Source organism: Egretta garzetta, unplaced genomic scaffold, assembly GCF_000687185.1.
Source record: "Egretta garzetta isolate BGI_Z169 unplaced genomic scaffold, ASM68718v1 scaffold70, whole genome shotgun sequence".
In the NCBI taxonomy this organism is placed as follows: domain Eukaryota; kingdom Metazoa; phylum Chordata; class Aves; order Pelecaniformes; family Ardeidae; genus Egretta; species Egretta garzetta.
In genome coordinates, this window is record NW_009258539.1 from 4,163,397 (window position 1) to 4,184,019 (window position 20,623).

The window sequence follows — 20,623 nt, forward strand, 5'->3', positions numbered from 1 at the left end:
AAGTTTTCATTCTTCTCTACATTGTCTCCTACTTAACATTAACAACTCTTTTCTGTTTGCACATCTGGTTTATCATTCTTGAACATGTCTGATCAGAACAGAGAATTCCAGATCAGATCTTCTTAATGCTTTGTGCAATAAAATCAATATTGTATTTCTTGAAGATGAATCTGGTTTATCTTTTGAAATTGATATCTGAAAAAAAAAAAAAAAAGTGTCCTGAATTTTAAGGCTGTGATTTCTCTGGCTTCTTGAATGCTCAGAAGTATGAGGTATTTTCAGAAGATGCTGTTGTACAGAATAACATATATTTGCCATATCTGCAGCTATTCTACAAAGTTTGACAAGTTTAATTTTGCAAGTATCGCAACATGCATGAGATACAGGCTTCAGTTCTGTCCACATCTGATCTCATGTGCTATGTCTGCATTCACTGGACATAGTTGGACATGTGCTGCTTGGGCCTTAAAAGCAGCTGTGCTTTAGACTGGCATTCCCATGTAATCTGAAGGGTGGTTACATTCAGTGTACCCCCAAATTTGTATCAGTTCTAGAAATTATAACTCTTTAGATCAAAATTTGCATTCCTCCATGACTACATCACTTTTATGACTTAAAGTCATTGTCTAGTCAAATAATACAGCTTACTTTAACTAAGGAAAGGAGAAGAATCTATGGACTGGTTTGACAGCTTTGATTTTCAAAGTCTCCAAATTTACTCCTGAAAAGAGTAAATTACTGCTCCTTAGCCTTTCATTTTTGAGTCCAGACAGACTTGACAACCCGCCTTTAAAGTCTGCCATGCAGCCACTCATTATGTTCATATACTACTACAACACTGATTTAGTTCCTAAATGTATTGTGGTGGACTAGAGGATTATGTATTTAAAGCATGAAAAACATTTGGTCGTCTTTCAGGAGAGGCACAGGGAAATGGAGATTTCACTGTTAGAAAATGAATAAAGTATGAATATGTACTGGATTGATTTATACTGATGTTAACTTTACTATTGGAGTCAAAGTATATTTCTTCTTTTTCACATCTTATCCCACAGAATATGTGCTTTTACCTCTCAAGACCCTCTTTTCCCCAGTAGTATGAACAGCCAGAGCTTATAAAAAAAGCATGATTAAGTCATTGTGGAATGGAGAGACAAGTAGGAATAGGACTAAACTTAAAAAAAACAGGTCAGGCAGAGTTTGAAGACAGCTGAGTTGAGAAGTGTGGGTACTGTGCTGTGTACTTCATAGATGTTGAAGTGCTGTTGCTCAGTCTTGAGCAGTAATTTATCATTTTTCCCCACTTATTTGTGTACTTCTATTATTCCCTGAAGTGATTATGGCAGGTTAGTTAGTTATGTTGTGGGAGGTTTTTTTAATTGGAGAAGGGAGGAGGAACTAGAACTTTCAGGGAGCTACTTTCAGTCCATATTCACATCTTTTCAGCTTAAGGATGGAAAGAGCTGAAGGCTAACAGAACAAGGCTGTCCAGATGGTCTCTCCCATGGTTTCTGCAACATCTGTAGGTAATCTGTTAGTGTTATTTAATAAAGCCATCCACAAAAAGATTGCAATTCTTTCTCAGTTGCTTCTGCACTGCTATTGTCATTCCTGGAATTAGCTGTCTGAATACTGAAATCATGTTATCTGTTTGTTTCTGGGAGAGAAGACCATGGAGAAAATTAATACTTCTGAGTTGGGAAAAATGTGAGGAACCTTTTGACAGTGAAGTCAGAAACAGGTTTAATAAACAAACTAGTACTGCAGAACTGATTTCATGAATCCTGTGTAGGCCTTTCCTTCAGAATTTGCCTTTCCCATCAACCAGGGACACTTGATCTCTCTAGTTAAGAAACATAGAATACTAAAAAGGGTTTCCTTTATCCAGGCACGCAGTAAAGCATTACAATGCTGCTTTTCTGCTGACCAGATAAGAGCCACTAGACCCTAATTGTCTTAATGTTTTAATAGCTATGGTTTTCATATATGAAATAAGTTAATATATTGCATTGCACATTTGAAATTTGGTATATATATTTTAATGTGTATTTGACACACACATAATATGTCGGTTGGCATCCCAGTCACATCTGGCTGCTGTTGTTGAATGTTTACAACCATTCCAGCTTGCAGTGAACTTTTGAAGTAGGTGTTGTAGATATGATGTCCTCAAACCCAGCTTGGTTCCACTGAGCTGTAGCATTTTCACTTCTCCATAGGGTCTTACATAATGTTGCTCTATGCTTGTTAGTATCATGTACACTTATGCTTAATCAGTTAGGCTGAGGCTTGCATTGGGTAGTATGGGCAAGACATCTGCTGCTGCCTGTTTAAGTAGGGGCCACTTAAATGTTGATTTCTTGGTCTAAAATAGGTATTGCTTACAAGATATCTTGCTTTGCCCTTGATTTATTTCACTACTTCTCCAAAACTATCCACATATAAAATTTCATTTATTTTGGGTTTCTCAAAACAAGTTCTCATATTTATTCATGTTGTCACTCCAGTATTCATTCACATCCTGAAATGCTCTTGACATTTCACATATGGTTCATTGGCATACAGTCAAGGAGGACTCTCCATTCTGAACCTTTACAGATTCTGTTGCCGCAATTATATCTCTATTTTCTCCTTCCTACACCTTCTCCAGATGACAGATGTTCTGTTTGCTAACTAGTTTTCCAGAGATTGTTCAGGGGGGAAAAAAAAAAAAAAAATCCCCCTTTTTTTTTAATACCTTAAAGACAGAAAACACATGGTAAGATAGCATACAGAAAACGTTTCACAGGGCACAAAGGTAAAAATATATTAATTACACATTTTTGCTACGAAAATAATAAAGTGGACAGCAAGAGAAGAGATTAGAATAAAATGTGTAACAGTTCACCTCAGAACAGATTACTACCTCAGAACAGATCGCCGTGTCACAGTCACAGAAGCTGTTGCTAGGAGTTATATTCGCTAGTATCTCTCCTGAATGTATTTAACAAGTTGATCATGAAGTGAAGGGAGGTTAGGAGAGCAGAGCTGCCCCAAGCAGAATGGTGTCCCAGTATGTGGTCTAATAGACTCAGCATGGCCCTAATTCAAGATCTGCTGGTGATAAAATATGCATTTACAAAATGTATTTTTCCAGCCTGTCTTGATGATAACACGCCAGAAATGTGAATAGAAGCTTACTTTTATGCAAAACTTGAGCAGATGTTTCCAGCTGAAAAATTATTAAATGCCTTGGAATATGGGATTGAGACATTCTGACTGTCCAGCATGAACAGTTCTCTTCCCTCCAATAATGGCAGCCAAGGTTTTTCTACTTAAATTACAAAACAGTTATGTTTAAAAAAAAAAAAACTTTCTGGAGGGTGGAATGCATACACTGAATAACCATTTGATCAAAACTTGTATTTTTAAAAATTATTGGTGTGGCATATTTATGCTGGTTTTCCTCATGATCAGCCTAAAGAAAAAAGATCAGCACGTTAATCTATTTGCTGTGTTCTTAGTGAAGTAATCCCTGAAAACTTAAAAAACTTTCTCCTACTGCATTTACAAGAAATTCTTCCAACCTGTTTTTTAGCATTTTAAAGTAGGAATAATTACAGTTATGTATCAAATCAAACCACTTGGGTTTCAACTTTTTCAAGATGTATTTGTATTTTTTAAAGACACGCTTTTAAAGTGGAGGTAGCCTTTTTGAATCTGCTACAGTTAACTTTTTTAAAGACTCATTTGTCATGTTAATGCACTGTGTGAGTCATGCATAAGGAAGCCAATATTAACTAGGTAACTGGTCTTTATTTAGATGCAGGAACAACACATCCAGTGAGGCAACCCAAAGTGTATACCCAGAGGAGTCATCAGAAAACCTCCTCTTTGAATTTAAAACTGATGCATCAAATCAGTTTGTACAGCTTAATTCCTGACAGTGATTTTCTTTCATGTTAGATATTCCATATATAACCAAACCTTAATAGTTAATAAAGTTCCCTAGTCTCTTGTAATAATATTGAAAGATTTTCTGATTTTTGTTTAGTTTTAATTAATCAAACCTGCATAGCCTGTGAAAGTATGGTCTATTAAATATAAAAAAAAATTCATTGTATCTGTAAGAAATACTCAGGCCTAAATTAGTGAAAAACAGGAATTTTCAATGAAGGCACTATTGTGCACAATAAATTTTGGGGTATTTTTGTTTGTTTGGTTTGTTTGGTTTTTTTTTTTAAGATATCTATAAGCAATTTTACACCTCTGAAGTTCACCGTAAGTTAAGAATTTTTTCAGATAGAAATTAAGCTATATTCCTTAAACTTTTGTCTACTTTTTTTTTTTTTTAATGAAATAAAGCCAAGAACAACTTAATTTTTATTTACATCTGAATAAGTCTATCTTTGGCATTTTGTTGTTGTTTTTTCCCCATTTTGCTTTTCTCAGATTTCATAGGAAACTGGTTGTCCATGAGGTTCCAGAGGGGAAGAGTACGAGCTACATGCAGTTACATGCACCATTTTGTTGTGTCAGTTTTGGAAGAGATTAAACTCAGATGACCTTTACCTTGCCCTGATGTCAGAAATATCACATTTCAGATGGGAATAAAAGGAAGGTATATACCATAGTGGCAGAATCCCTGTATTTCTGCAGATACCAGTGAAGGTTCTTTTTGTTAGATACAGTGAAATTTCTTCTACCTTGACAGCATTCATATTTCCCTTTGCATCCCCTGGTCTTTGTTTCTGTATGAGCAATATAGGGTTTATAGAATGAAATCCTGTGTTTTACTAAATAAATATATCAGAGCTGGAAAACAATCTTCCTCTTAGATCTCAGACAGAAGTAGCAAATCCATCTTTATTTTATTCATATGCTATTAAAACAAGGAATGTAATATATGCCATTATAATTTCTTCCCAAAATAGTTTACAAGAATAGGTTGAAACTGAGTTCTGACTCTGAATGCCTTTATAACTTTGAGACTGTGATCTCAATTTCACAATTCAATCCCAACTGATATCCTGTATTGTTTCATATTGGGAAAACTTACTAGTAGAAGATGAACTGTTTCTAATTCTGTCTTCCCTTACACCTCATATCTCAGAAGAATACTATGTTTTCCAGTGGCTTTTGACTGCACTTGAAGAACTATTACCTTCTTTTATTAAATGTGGTATCACCCATCAGTATGCGTAATGCTCTCTCCAATGTCTATTCCGCGTTGTCTGTTTAGATTTATATTGCCCTTTTCCATTTATCTTATATTATTTTTATGATAGCTCTTACAATGAAGTAAAAGTAATGAGTCTATTTCCAAAAGAACTTACAAAATCTCTAGTTACCTGAGCTCGGTCTCTAATTTACTTTTTTTCATAGTTACCTTTCAGAATTACTGGCTACAAAACATCTTACATACTAAATAGATTCTCTTAATCAGTCTGACTGAAGTTTATAGTAGATGTTATTAACAAGGCTGAACGTTAATTCATACATTTTGACTTGTCCACTTCATTTGCCATTTTAATTAATTGGTGTTGATGTTATGTTTTTGCTCTCTGATAATGCTGTCTTTTGGAAGTTGCTAATACTGACTTAGTTCAAATTCTTCCATTATATTTCACAATTCTTGCAACCACAGGATCAGCAAAGCGTATATTGTGCATGCAATTCTGTAGCAGGTAAACATGTCATGGTTGGAGCTAAACTTCTTAAGACATCAGTGTACAACAATTTTTTACTTTGTGTGTGTATGTACAGCCAGTCCCAGTAGGCAAAATCTTCCTGATACTGCAGTAACTGATAATTTAGACTCAACTGGAATCAATACTGTCTAGCTTTTGGAGAATACCTACAGAGTGGTTTGTGAAATTTTATAGTAGAAATACTTTTTTGGTCTTTGAGTACTGTTGCCATAGTTTCCATACCAAATGAAATGTACCTTTAGCAGGGATTGATATGGGAGAAATGTATAAGTAAAAACTTTTCTGGGCTAAATATTTATAAAAGTAAAATAGAAAATGTACAATATTTTGAAACATTGGCCCTTTTCCTTTCTCAAATAATGGCCTGCTTGCTGATACTCAAATATCTGTAGCAAATTACTGTTTGGATGCCTGCTAATGTACCATTTTTGTACACTATTCCTGACTCTAGATATCAGTCAGCATAATTCCCTCGATCTTTATTTTCAGGACACTTCAGTAGGACTTAGGTTGTAAGGTTTATTTTGTTTTTCTTCCCTCCCTGCCGAGAGTTTTGAATAACTGAACTGCAGCTTTCAGCAATGTACGTCAGTGATGTGAGAAAATGAAATATTGCCTTTTATTTGTTATTTCAGCAAATTGATGAGCCACACACACTCCTGCTCACTCCTACTCATTGACAAAAATATTAGTATAAAACAAGTATGATAAAAATGTTAACAGATGCACCCCTGCTTTTTCAAACCAGCATTTTATTCCATTGCCATTTGGACTTAATTTCTTTCTATCTCTATCTTTGCTGCTAGGAAGATGTTTATGCTAGATATAGCTTAGGGTGCAAAAGTTGTGGTGTTACTGGATAAATGTTTAACATTGTGAGAAAACTGGAAAAAAAAAAAAAAAAAGGCTCACCTGCCTGTTTAGCATAGGTGTTAAGTCTGATTTTGCAGACTTCAGAACCAGAGATAGTGTCAAGTTCACTCAACCATGATGGTGCTTGCTTATCAGTCCAAGACTCCCTCACACTCACGCAGCAAATGAGAACAGACATTCAAACAGATTTAAGGTATTCTCTGCCACTGAATTTTTCAATACCAGATACACTGAAATCCCACAACACTTTAATCCCACAAGTCCTGACCTGCCTTCATAATTCTAAAAGGCAAATACAAATGTATTAATCTTCTGAGAGATTTTCTTCACACTGCTGTTGTGACCTCATTCAACACAGCCTACAAAGGATGGCTGTGGTCAGCGTTTTAAGGTATTCTGTAGGTCTTAACCATAAGGTTTTAAACATTTACTTTCTTAATGAAAAGTCTCTTGAAAAATTAATGGCATTTTCTTCTGGCAGTTTCACACAAGTTTTGGGTAAACGGGTATTCATATCTACAGAAAGGAAGAAAAAGTGCCACTGTCTGTGCATGGGTCACCACTGGGCTGTGGTCCAGGTTTACACTCTCACTTCAGTCAGCTGTATGAATTTTATGTCTTTTGCTAACAGTTAATTTTGTAAAATGTGAATTTTATTCTGCAAAACAATAGGCTCTGGTCATCATGCTTATTCATGTAGACTGCTGAACAGCCTTCCAAAAGTTTTGGCTTTTGCTCAGTCCTGTTCCAAATAATATTTTGGTTGCTTGTCTATATCACTGGCAAGAAATGGAGCCATTCAGTTTTCCTTTTTTTTTTTTTTTTTTTTTTTCTAAATGAGTTATTTACCTCTCTGCTTAAGAGGACTTTAATTCACCTTAGTACCAGTGGGGAACAGAATACGCAGAATTGCATGATACAGCCTTCCTATTTAGATTGTGTCTTCTCCCCAAGAGACTGGAGACACATAGATTTCTGCTTAATTAAATATCTTCCCCTCAGTTGGAAAGTGCACTAAAGAATTCATTTGAAAAAAAAGGACTGCAGTTTTCTTCTCAGTTTAAATTTCTTGTCAGTTTAAACTTCCATGATTCAATATTTACAGTTATGCAGTATTTCATGAATGACTCACTTTTTCTCTGTCTGCAAGTCCACCACTATTCCTTGAGCTTACTTGTAAAGATTTCTTTCATTTTGAATTTAACATGCAACTTACTAACAGAGTACAAAAACAGGGCAAGAAATAATTACAAGTTTAAAAGACAAGCAAAAAATGGTCAATAATTGCAGAGCAGACACTGCAGCTACTGGCTGACCTTTGAGAGACTGCACAGTTTTTATTGCTTCCAGGTCTTACTGGCAGCTGTGACTGTCAGTAGAGTAAACCGTTGCCACTCCTTTTGTTCCTGATATTATCATTACCATTAGTGTAGTCTTAATCTTAACATGGATTGTAAAACAATGTTGTTTTGGGACCAGGTGCTAGCTGAGGGAAAAGTTTTTGTACACTTAAGAAAAACAGCTTATATTCTTTGCCTAATAATCTTGCTTGTTTCTTGGTGTTCAAATAAAAACAATGTATATTTAGTCTCATGCTTTCACGATCAGGAAATTAAGAAGTTACCAATGACAGCAAAGCTAAGATAGGCCTTGTGATTCTGTCATAGCTTAATGTCTGAAAATACACTTGTTAGTAACTGACCAAAAATATGCGTTTAGAGTACAAATTACCAAGTTTACAATTTTTCACCCTTTTTCTTCTTTCTTTTCTTAGTTTTGTGGGTAGTGTTTTGAAGATCTCTCTACCTGTGCTGGGCCAACTCTAATGCATCCATCTGGGAATGAAATCTTACTTGTTTTTCTTGCTATTTAAGACCAAGCAGTTACTTTTTTACTAGTACAGTCTCATACTCTTTCATACAGTTTCAGTTGCAGATTTAGGTTCATCCAGATCAAAACATGATCAAAGTACGACTTAGGTTTTATGGAAGCTCAAAGTGTTTTGATGAGCTTTGTCAGACAGATTATCACAGGCATTAGAATGTGATTTGACAAGTTCACCATTGTTCTTGAGGCTAAAAGGTAAAATAAATAAATAAAAATAACATGTGAGTTGTCTTTGCACATTTTTGAATACTTCTACTTTGCCCTCATCTTAGATACTGCAGCTGAGGTTGGTGCCACAGTGGGAGTTGCCATACAAACATTGAAATCCCTCTTGTAATGTGTTTACATTGTAGAAAATAATCTTTTACATACCAGTTAGATTCTGTCTTATCTCAACAATCTGACAGCTTCTGCAGTTAGCTTATCTGCCGTGCATCTTTTAACTCCTTTCTAAATAGATGCATTTGGAAATAGCAGTCGGATTGTTTTCAGAAATTCTAATAAATGTTAATGTTGTGTTAGTATCATTAATAAGTTTTAAAAAGAAAAATATCTTTGATAGAAGAAAAAAAATCAGCCTCCATTTGTCAGGGGAAAAAGCTGTGTAATGTCTGAAAATTCAAATCAACTTTGAGAATCTCCTTCAGTGTTGTGGAAGGGAGAGCAATGGTTTTTTTAGTACAGATTTTAAAATTTTATGGGATTTTTTTATTATTACTGTCATCATGGAAGCCAACAGTATTAGGTGGTATATAGGTTTTAAAAGTTAGTTTTCTGTGTTTTCTACTTTATGATTATCTGAAAATCCTACCTACTTCTTTTGAGGACAAAAGATTTAATATATTTTTAGGGCTCAAGTCTTATCTTTCTTCTCAGCACTGTATAAGGTAAAGTAAGTTTAAGAATTTTTCTCTCAATGTAAAGAACCTACATCAGCAATTTATGTATAGTGATATCTTTCTGGCAATGTGGCGGGCATTTAAGTTTTCTTTTTTCAAAGTTACTTTGCTACAAGTTTGATACAAAGAGTGAGTGGAATCAGCTCAAATAGTGTCAAAACTGTTATTTGGTCAAAGCTTTGAGAAAGAAAGATATTAATAAATAGGAATGGCTATATTATAAGTAGACCTGTATTTGAAAATTGGAAGCAACATTTCAATGAATTATTGTAATTTGCACTCTGTTTATATAATGTTACACTGTATAACAAAACGCTGGATTTTGTTCTTGTTCGTAGACATGTACCATACTTTTTAATGTGCAGCTGTCCTGTTTTTGGCTGGGATAGAGTTAATTTTCTTCACAGTAGCTAGCATAGTGCTGTGTTTTGGATTTAGTACCAGAAGAATGTTGATAACACACTGATGTTTTCAGCTGTTGCCAAGTAGTGCTCAGACTACTCAAGGACTTTTTGAGCTTCTCCTGCTCGGCCAGGTGCATAACAAGCTGGGAGTACAGCACAGCTAGGACAGCTAACCCCAACTGACCAAAGGGCTATTCCATACCATAGAACGTCATGCTCGGGGGGAGTTAGTCAGTCGATTGGTGTGGGGAGAGTGACCATGGCTTGGGGGGAGTGATTGCTGCTCGGGATGAGCTGGGCATCGGTCGGCGGGTGGTGAGCAATCGCATTGTGCATCATTCGTTTTGTATATTCTGTATATTCTGTTATCATTCTCATTATTACTATTATTATTATTTTCGCTTATTAAACTGTCTTTATCTCAGCCCTCTGCTCTAACTTTTTTTTTTTTCCTTCCTGATTCTCTCCCCCATCCCAGTGAGGGAGGGGGGAGTGAGCGAGCGGCTGCGTGGTGCTGAGTTGCCAGCTGGGTTAAACCACAACAGGAGCTTGCTTAGGTGTTTTGTATCATCCTCACTTTCATTCATCTCTTAAAAACGCCTCTTTCCATGAGAACTGGGAATGTTGGTAGGACATTACTTGTTGACAGAACATACGGATGCAAGAACAAACCACTTGTGAACTGCAAGGCTTATAAAAATTGACTGTTGGATCACTATGAAGAGTTTGACTTTATTTATTTGGGTTTTGGCACTGCATCCTACAGAAAATAATTGGTTTCAGAACTTGTAAAGTTTGTTATACTCGCCCATCCTCAACAGACAATCAAACTTGTAGTTATGTTCATCAAAAAAAAAGAAAAATATTTTCTAACAAAAATCAAGCTGTGGTGAACTTCTATTGGGCAAATCGCTTCCTGAATTAAACTTGTAATAACCCTTTAAAGGCAGCAGCACTTAAACAGGGGTGGATTGGTTTTATTTAATTTATTTCATAGTTTTAAAGTTCTGTGGTTAAAACAGTTTCTTTTTGCTCTTTTGGGACTCAGTTATCAAGTAGCTGTGTCTCTAGATGAAGAGGATGTTATTGTGCATTAAAATTCATGGTTGAATTCTAGCTCTTATGGTGTCTCCTTCATATCAGACAAGTTTTTCAGCTTTGTATTAAAAGAATTGTTTTTATTGCTCTTTATTTTCTCAATTTGACTGGAGACTTCCCCTGGAGACACTAATCTCTAAATCATCGAAGTGTGTGAATATTTTTTTTTCAAGGAGAGCATGTAGAGCCAGGGCCTTGTCCTGTATCCTACAAAGGAGTTTTGTTTCTTTCACTGCAGAAGATACTGAAAGAAACTACGTGTCTTAATAAGTAAGCCTATGGATCAGAAGATGTATCAAAAACTAGTTCTGTGAACCATATGCTTCATGTCACATATTTCAGTTTGAGTACCAGAAAGTCACTGTTTTCTTTTGAAAAATATTAGTCTGATAGCGTAAAAGTTTCCTACAGTGGAATATTCCTCTCAATAGCTTGACAATTCATGCTGGAAACTTTTTGAATACTTTTGTACAACTGTATCTTCTTAAAGAACTGGCATGATTTTCAGAGCTCTCCGAAGTCTTTCAGATTCTTGACTGATGAACATGTTAACAGTGTAATTTGTGCTAATGTTACAATGCTTCCCATTTTAAACTCTCTTTTGACTTTTGGTCTAATTCAGTTTTATTCTTATTCATTCCTTTCAATCCTATCCTGGAAAGTCCTTGTCAAGAAAATGAATGAAAATATTCAGGAAGTATTGATTCTGAGCTGAATTTGGGTAATATACCTTGGTTTTGAAAAAAATCCCAGGATAATTCCTTTGTTTGATTTTACTTACCAATATCTGAATAATGGCACAGTCTACATATGTTGACTTAATTTTCTTAATTATCTTCTGTATTTTCCAAGAATTGGAGATTACTTTTTATAAGGTCTAGGTTGGCTTGACAGATATTTTGCCCCCAGAAGTGAAAGCAGACATATTTCCAAGGAATTAGTGAACTTCCTTGTGAAGAAGTACTTAAATTTAATTTATTCACTGCTTAACTACTAGGACTTCAAATATCCATCAGTCTTAACAGGTAGTAAGGGCTATATTAGACTAGGATTCAAAAAGAAAAAAATATGAAGGCAAAGGCATAGGATAGGATAACAGAATTCATTCCTGCCCTGATAATTCAAGAGCCTGCAAAAAAAAAAATAATTTTGAGAGACTGATTGATATTTCAGGCTTTGAACAATGGTTGTCTAGCTGTTGTGATTGTTGCATATGTACTTTTTATTTGTCAGATAGAACAGGTAAACAATGTTTGGCATGTACATTGTTTGTTTATTTATTGTGTGAGATACTTGTATAGATAAATGATAAGGTGTATTTGCCTATTTGATTACCAGACCATTTGAAAAGGAAAATAATGAAAAACAAATGGAAAAATCACAGCTGGCACTAGTGTCTGTTCTTTCAGTGTGTACTCTTGCCTGTGTAAAGGCATGGATATTCTTGTAAAAATCAATTACTAGTGGACACAGAGTATAACAAAATAGTGTTAAAATATTAATTGAGAAGACAAGAAGATTTTGATAGCAAAATACTTCTGGGACTGAATTCTGTCACAGAAGTGAATCCTGTGGAGACTAAGGGCTGTAGTGTGACTTGATTTGGAAAATTCATGTTCTTTCTTTTTAAAAAAATGAGCATATTCTATATACTGTGGGCACCGAGACAATATATCTTATGGTGGTGGGGATGCTGGAGGGAATGTACCATTTTTCAAGCCAATTCTAAGTAGAACTAAACCTTCAGCTCTCTTTCATTATGTATCAAGCAAAGGCATGGAAAAAGGTCAGAAAGTCAAACCAAAAATACTGATAGGATGTCTTTTCTTGATTTCCAAATATACATGAAGCTTTTTACATGAGGGAAGGCACCTTATGTTTTATGCATTCTAGGAAGAGAGAATGAGATGCCACCCTGTAGGATTATTGAGTCTGTAAGAATATATTAATTGATTTTTTTCTTTCTTTCTTTTTTTTTTTTTTTTTTTTTTTTTTCCTGAACTGAAATCTTAGCTAAGCTAGGATTGATCTAGGACAGTAAAAACTCATAGCTCTTGGCTTTCTGCCAGCACTAATGTTAAAACGCTTATGGAATTAATGATAAATTTCTTGTACAACAGTCTTTTTACATCTTGATTCACTAGACTGAGTGCAGAAGGTAAATGTCAATGCCAAATAACAAAGTAACTACTTCAGAGAGCTTCCACATGCCTTACATTTTTACAAATTGTTATTGACTTGAAATGTTGAGTCAGATAAATCACTTTTCCTGCTAATGTATATTGTGGCTATGTGCAAAACCTGAAATCATCGTTGTGTTCATGCAAAGTTTCTTGTACTTACTGCTAAAGTCCACAGAGATTTTGCAGGGCTTTTTTCTAAAGGTTTGTTCTGTTATGTATTTTAATGACTGTGAATACCATGTTCCTTAGAAGTTCCACAGACTTCACGAAGAATATAAAATTAAGTAGAATATAAAAGCTATGTATCTGTATTAGAGGTTGCCTTCAGTAGTTGTTTTGTACGGATCCATTTGCCAGATAAACCTGTATTTTTTTTTTCCTACATCATCATCACTCGCAGTGGTTAAATGACGTGAAGAGAATGTACAAGGCATGATTCTGAAAATGAGCTTGTCCTTATTTTTTTTAACTGCAGTATTTATACAGTACAAGAAAATACACCTTTTCATATGCCTAGTCCTAATGAAGATTACAGTGTCAAATTTGATACTTTGTGTATTTTGACTATATAAATATAAACGGAAAGTTCATGTTGAATGAGTTAACTTTATAAAATTTGCCTCTTCCTTATTGGTATGCTGGTTTAGTCTGTAATTTTGGAATTAATTGTAAGGTTCTAATTAGTCTCTAGAGAACTCAGGTGGACAATAGATTGCTCATTAGTCTATCATCTTTCCATGAAGTTGATTGGCTATTTCTTGTGTCTTATGTGGAAACTGAAATGATGCATGTTAATTTGCCTTCCAGACATTGCAACTGCCTGTCCAGATAAGAAGTCCATCCTAATGTACGTGACTTCACTCTTCCAAGTTCTGCCCCAGCAAGTCACCATGGAAGCCATCAGGGAGGTGGAGATGTTGCCACGACACTCAAGGGTCACTAGAGAAGAGCACATACAAGTACATCACCAACAGCGTTTTTCACATGAAGTGAGTTGTTTCACTCTTCTGCTTTCGTCTCACTGCTCTAAAGTGGTTGTGTCCCTTACTTAACCCGTAAGTTTGATGTTGGATGACCAGTGGAAGGCAAAACACCCCACAGGCACAAAAAAAATCCAAAGGCAAGTCAAATGTACTTGTCCGCATGAACTGTACTTTTGTACTCCTTTTCACATTGCACCAGGCTGTTTTGCACTTCTTTTCCACATCACTGGGTGTTTTGATTGTGGAAGGGCACCACAAGGGTGAACGCAGAAACTGGAGGAGGTTTTACATTTAAACACAGACACATAGAAACTTACTTACCTTTTTTAGAGAATAGCAATCGACATTTCTCCCTATTCATGATACATTTTTAATTTTTTAGCATTTTATTTACACTGACTTGTATTTTAAGATCATCTGTTCTCAGATCACAGCTGGCCTCTCAAAAAGCTCATGTAATACTTTGAATTAATTTATGCTTGTTATGTCAGTTATGTTTTTGACTGAAATCATCACACAGTCTCTGCTGAAGTGTTTAGTGGACTTTAGGCCTAGTGTGCGTGTATGATCTGTATCTTGCTTGTCTGTCTTGATCTGTGTCTTGCTTCTAGGATGCTCAGTCTCTTTTAGAGTACTAAGCAGATGAGCATTGGCACTGTTTATACAGGATTTGCTGCAAGATCACTTATTTTTTGAGCCTTTGCTTGCAAATTATAAAGAACCTTCAATTTCCATTCATATTCTGCTGGTATTGAGCCTTGACAGTTTGTTGCTTTTGGAAAGGATGTCAGATTAAGTGAGAGCTTTCCTTAATACCATCCCAGTTTTGACTGCTGAATACCAAGAATGTCCGTGAAAAATACAGCTGGTAATGACCTTCCTACTTCTTTTTCTTCACTAACTCTTAAAATCATTACTTTACTTCTGTAATCCATGCTCCTATCCATATGTCTGTTCTTTCCATCTCTAATTTCTTCTTCGTAGATCACAGTCAGTGTACCCCAGGGACCTTCACCTTCTCCTAAGCCACGGTTCAAAAGTTATGCATATACACAAGCTGTGTATGTCACATCCCCTGACCAAGAAAGGAGGCAGGTTCCTCCACAGGTCTGTCAATATTGTCATTTGTTTTAAAAACTGTTTTATTAAGCTTGTGCTTGGAGTGAAAGAGTTTGTGCATTTTGCTTGTACCTGATCTTGATGACCTACTTTTTCCAGGTTTTTTTTAGCATCTGTCAAGTGGTTACTTTTTACTGTGTATTTCAGCATGGCTGACAATAGGTGTTATGCTGATTGTTAGGGATGAACAGCATTCAAACACTGCTGTTTTAGAATTATAAACTGCTTCCTTTGTTATGTCATTTTTGAAAATAGTACTTATATTGCCTTAAAAGAGTATTAGAAGAATATACCAAACATAAGCTGTATTTTGGCATCTAATTATATTTCTGTCTCAGGTTTGACTATAGAAAAATAAAAACCGTTAGTTTTCTGTTGCCTTTCCTAACCCTCATATCTATTAAAGAAAAGAGTAAGTGATGATATTTTTCAGGACGTTACTGAAGTTGGACAGAAAAGAAAGGCAACATTAAATGTAGTATTCTTTATATGACCTGGGTTATTAGATAATAACAGCTGGTCAGTTTATCAAAAATAGCACCATGCCAACATTCAGGTTAGGGCTTTGCGTTCCCTTTTTTTGACATTTAAATAGATGCAGTCGTTTAATAAAACTTCTTTCAAGCAATCCTTATAATGAGCATTTCAGTAGTCAGGTTTTCATAACTTTTGACAAGTGTGAGAGCCAAAGGTCACATTGTGTAATGCAAAGTACTTTCCCTTCATTACTTCAGGGAAAAGAGATCTGCATGTATTTGGCACTACAGTGTGAGTTCTCTTGCGGTGACTTAATCCTGTCTAACCTCTAAAAATTTATTGCAAAATTACACTTTAATTCAACACCATGTTTCTGAATCTACTCTTCGAGTGACAGGTATTTTACTGAATAATGACTTCCTTTAAATACTCCAGGAGAGAAATCCGGTGCACATAAGCATGAGCCCTGCTACATTATACTAACATCAAATGTGTTGCAGTGATGATTAATACAACTTTTAAACAAGGTGTTTAAAACCGGTATAATTGATTTGTTCTGCTTAGATACTATACTGAAAATTCAAAAGAATGAGGAGTCATGATATAGCTTTTTTTTCTTGAACTACTTTTATTGTGATTGATTGTGGGTTTTGTCAACACTCCCACCATCAAGCATAATGTACAAGCTGATATAATTGAAGTCAATTCTACAAAATGTAGTTATTAAAATGTAGTAAGAAAATATCCTTCTATTACTCAGTCCTCACCTTACATTCCTTTTTTTAAATATCATTTTCCTAAATTTGGAAGCATTGTCTATTACACTTATTCAATAAGTTCTACTGTAACTCTGCCTATTTGGCAGAATCTGAATATTTAACTGGCATTGAGCCCTATTGTGATAGAGCCACAACAAATATTAACAAATGAAAAACATTCACCTAAAAAACCTAAGTGACAATCACCAGACACAGTCTCATTATCATCAAGATAAAAGCAATTTGCAAATAGTACCAATTAATATGCCAATTCAATATATGCAATTCTTCATTCAGTGGTAATGATTTTATGATTTTTTTGCCTCTAGGCATGTATTTCTTGAAGAATAACTGTCATCTAACTATTAAAACAAATTTCTAACCCTGGTAAAGTAGTGATTAATAATTTTTTCTCTAGATATCTGAAGCTGATATACCTTAATAATCCTATCTATTTTGTCTCAATCAAAAAATATCATTTCCTTTTCAATTGTTAGTAGCCTTCCAGCTTTCTGCCAGCTATATTATGGTTTTTGGATACCAGTATTGGAATTGCAGCTGCATGTAGGTTTTTCAATAAAATCTGCTTCTGTAGGGGACTGCATTAAAGAAATCAAGACAAAATCAACTTTTTTTTTTCTTGGATTTTGTGAAGTTTAGGAAACTGTCTCTCATTTCCATCTAGTTATCAAAGAAAAATATCAGTAGATTTAGTATGTCATTTTTTTTCTTCAGATCTTTACAAATTTTCATCTTGCAGGACTTGAATATTGTAATTTCTCCAAGGTATCAAAGAAGATACATAGCGACTATCAGCAAAAATTCTTTCACCTGCTTCTCTCTAGAGGTTCTAGCTGCTAAGATAAAAAATATCACCCAATTAAACACTGTGACATTTAAGATTAAAGATCTGGGTTTGGAAAAATGGTCCAATAGATTTTGTAGTCCAAGCATGAGCCAACGGGAACTGGGCGGGGGGGGGAAGGAAGAACACCTCTTTCCAAAGATTTTGAATGTTATCCTGCAAATTTGACCATATATGCCATATATTTACTGCACATGTCAATTGTCAGAAATTGTAAATTACAAAAGTGAAATGAGGTTCAACAAGGCCAAGTGCAAGGTCCTGCACCTGGCTCGGGGTAACCCCCAGTATCAATACAGGCTGGGGGAAAAAAGGATTGAGAGCAGCCCTGCCGGGAGGGACTTGGGGGTACTGATGGACGAAAAGCTGGACATGAGCCGGCAATGTGCGCTGGCAGACCAGAAGGCCAACCGTACTCTGGGCTGCATCAAAAGAAGCGTGGCCAGCAGGTCGAGGGAGGTGATTCTGCCCCTCTGCTGTGCTCTGGTGAGACCTCACCTGGAGCCCTGGGTCCAGCTCTGGAGCCCTCAGCACAAGAAGGACGTGGAACTGTTGGAGTGGATCCAGAGGAGGGCTACAAAAATGATGTGAGGGCTGGAGCACCTCTCCTATGAGGACAGGCTGAGAGAGTTGGGGTTGTTCAGCCTGGAGAAAAAAAGGCTGCGGGGAGACCTGTTTGCAGCCTTTCAGTACGTAAAGGGGGCCTATAGGAAAGATGGGGAAAATCTTTTTAGTAGGGCCAGCTGTGTCAGGACAAGGGGTAATGGTTTTAAACTAAACCAGGGTAGGTTTAGACTAGATATAAGGAAGAAATTCTTTACAATGAGGGTGGTGAAACACTGGAAGGTGTTGCCCAGAGAGGTGGTGGAGGCCCCATCCCTGGAAACATTCAATGCCAGGTTGGACGGGGCTGTGAGCAACCTGATCTAGTTAGCGGTGTCCCTGCTCACTGCAGGGGGGTTGGACTAGATGACCTCTAGGGCCGAACCCAAAGGATTCTATGGTTCTATGAGTATCTGAGCTCTGTGTTAGTAAGAAGAAATAACATTTCCTATTACACCATTATCTGTCAAAGTCCTTTCCCTTCTATCTTCTACCCTTGTCTATTCTTCGTTGTCACATTTCACTTCACTCTCCCTATCTTCACACTCCTAATATTTTCACAACCTGTGTGTCATTAAATTCACCCTTCCTTTCTGAATTCTTATTCTGTTTGTTGCTCAGTGGTACAATTGCAAGGGCTAGTATTCTAGTTGAACATACTTTCGCCAGACAAGTCTTGCTTTGCTTAACTGTGACATATCTCAGATTCAAAGAAAATCATTGTTCTGCCAACCAGTTCACTTGCTGCCTGTTTGTTGTTTGGCCCGTGCTTGACCACTTCTGGTTAAAACAGTTAAGCCTTTTTAAATGCTGTTGCTAACATACATAGCAGTTCTGCTAGTGCTCAGGAAAAGTTTTCCTCTTTTACCTTGTTTGCTTAAAAAGTGTTCATAAACTCGTGCAGATCTTAGGACAGGAATCCACTTCTCAAACCTAAATCCTTGAATTCCCTGTATAAACACTAAGAAAGACCAAGGAGAAAGTATTTATGTTGACAGGTTTCAGATGGCAGTTACTCCTCGGTAATTGGCTTGCCTGACTTTGCAGCTCTGTATTTTGTCTTTTATGCAGTCTCTGTAATGAGACAGTCTGTCTAGCTTCACTTAGAAAAAAAAGGATCCTCATGTTAATTTTCTGAGGCATTTCAAAACCCCTCTTTACCTTTTCGCTTGTGTTTTATATTTAGGAAAGCCTTTGGTTTTTTGTTATGTTGATTAATCTCATTGAACACCTGGCCAAGAAGAATGATAGTTTTACCTTCTAATTTTTTAAAAAAATGTTTTATCAGAGCCGTTTCTAATATTGATCCCAGAAAAACTCCTATCTCACTGCCTTTTTTTTTTACTTACTACCTATTACCTGAACTCCACAGGACATAAAATATACTGTCTTTAAAGGGTTCAAGTTGGGGAAAAAAAAAAAAAAAAAAAAAGTAAAACAGTGAAGTACCTAGAAAAGAAAGATTTTTAATATATTGGAAAAACAGTGCTGAAAATGTAATCATTGAAAAAAAAAAATCTCTGTATGTTTTGAGACTGGTACTTTTGTAAATAACTTTTGGCAAGCCTGTCTAAAAGGCCAAATATGAGTCTGGCTGCCTTAAATTATCTGTTATGCAAAATCGAGCCCCTTGCATCAATATAATTGTAGATTTTTATTCTTTTCACAGGAGTTATGTTTTCTTCATTCTACGTTATGTTATATCAAATACAGAATTTGTGTGCAGGATTACTCTTAGCATTTAAACTGGCAAGATTCAGTAGATTTGAATTAAAATAATTTGGGATGCAGTAGTGGCTAATGGGGACAGTATTCCCCAGCAATTAATCATTTGATCTGGGACTTAAGAGTTGGAGGCTTTACCTCTAGTCATTAGTTCATGGGAAATTCCTAATCCTCCAGTAATTATTCGTATTTTACAGAAGTTGTGTTACACATTTTTTCTATGTTTTGTAACATATGTTCTATGATTTGTGATATGGATTCTACAGTTACTGTACTGGAATTTCTCCATCAGTTCACAACTATAGTATCTAAATTGGAAGGTCACTAAAACCTCATTATAATGTTAAGCTGAATTTACTCACACACAGCACACAATCCTTCTGGAAGCCTTGCCCTTGAGATTTCTGGTTTTCTAGACCCTTAATTTGCCACACCCTTGCTTTTCTGCCAGCAAGTTAACTTATTTAAAAGTGCTGTGAGACCTCTGTTCTGGGACCTTTGGGGGTTCATCTGTGCCACAGGCTTTAGTGGTACAGCATCATAAAATGGCTGTATTGCTTTTCTTTGAAACTTTCTTGTACTTAAAGGCTGTGATCCAAATACCATCCTGTTTACCTTGTGGTTTGGAGAGGCATCAGAAGAGAACTCTCATAGATTAAAGTACAAACAGATAGAATTTTAGTTTCAACTTCTTGGTAATATTTCTAAGGTAAGACACTCAGCACAGAAAATGCCCCATTGTCAGCATTGAGTGTTGATGCTGGATTTATGGGATAATTTAAAGTAGAAGTCAGCAAACTTCAGAAAATACTTGCTGAATTATCTGCACATTTAATCATAACATCCTGACGGATATAATTTGGGCAACAAGTATAACCATAGTCCCAGCTGTTAGCTTAGGTGTTCTCTTAAATAGAAACTTTCTCCACTCAGAAAGCTAAAACTGTTTCTGTTGAGCTAAGTAAGATCCTTAGGATTCAGACTAAACATAATAAAATAAAAAAATCTATCACCAGAGGTCAGAACAAGGATATCCAGAGATGTAAAAGTGAAGCTAAG

General features: G+C 35.9%; 1 protein-coding gene across 1 annotated transcript in view; it reads left to right on the forward strand.

The window, feature by feature from the left end:
- DMD (dystrophin) overlaps positions 1-20,623 on the forward strand; it is a 1,215,125-nt gene that overhangs the window by 340,905 nt on the left and 853,597 nt on the right. The window contains 2 exon segments of the mRNA XM_035901725.1: positions 13,842-14,023; positions 15,002-15,124. Of these exon segments, the coding sequence (XP_035757618.1) occupies positions 13,842-14,023; positions 15,002-15,124 (305 nt within the window).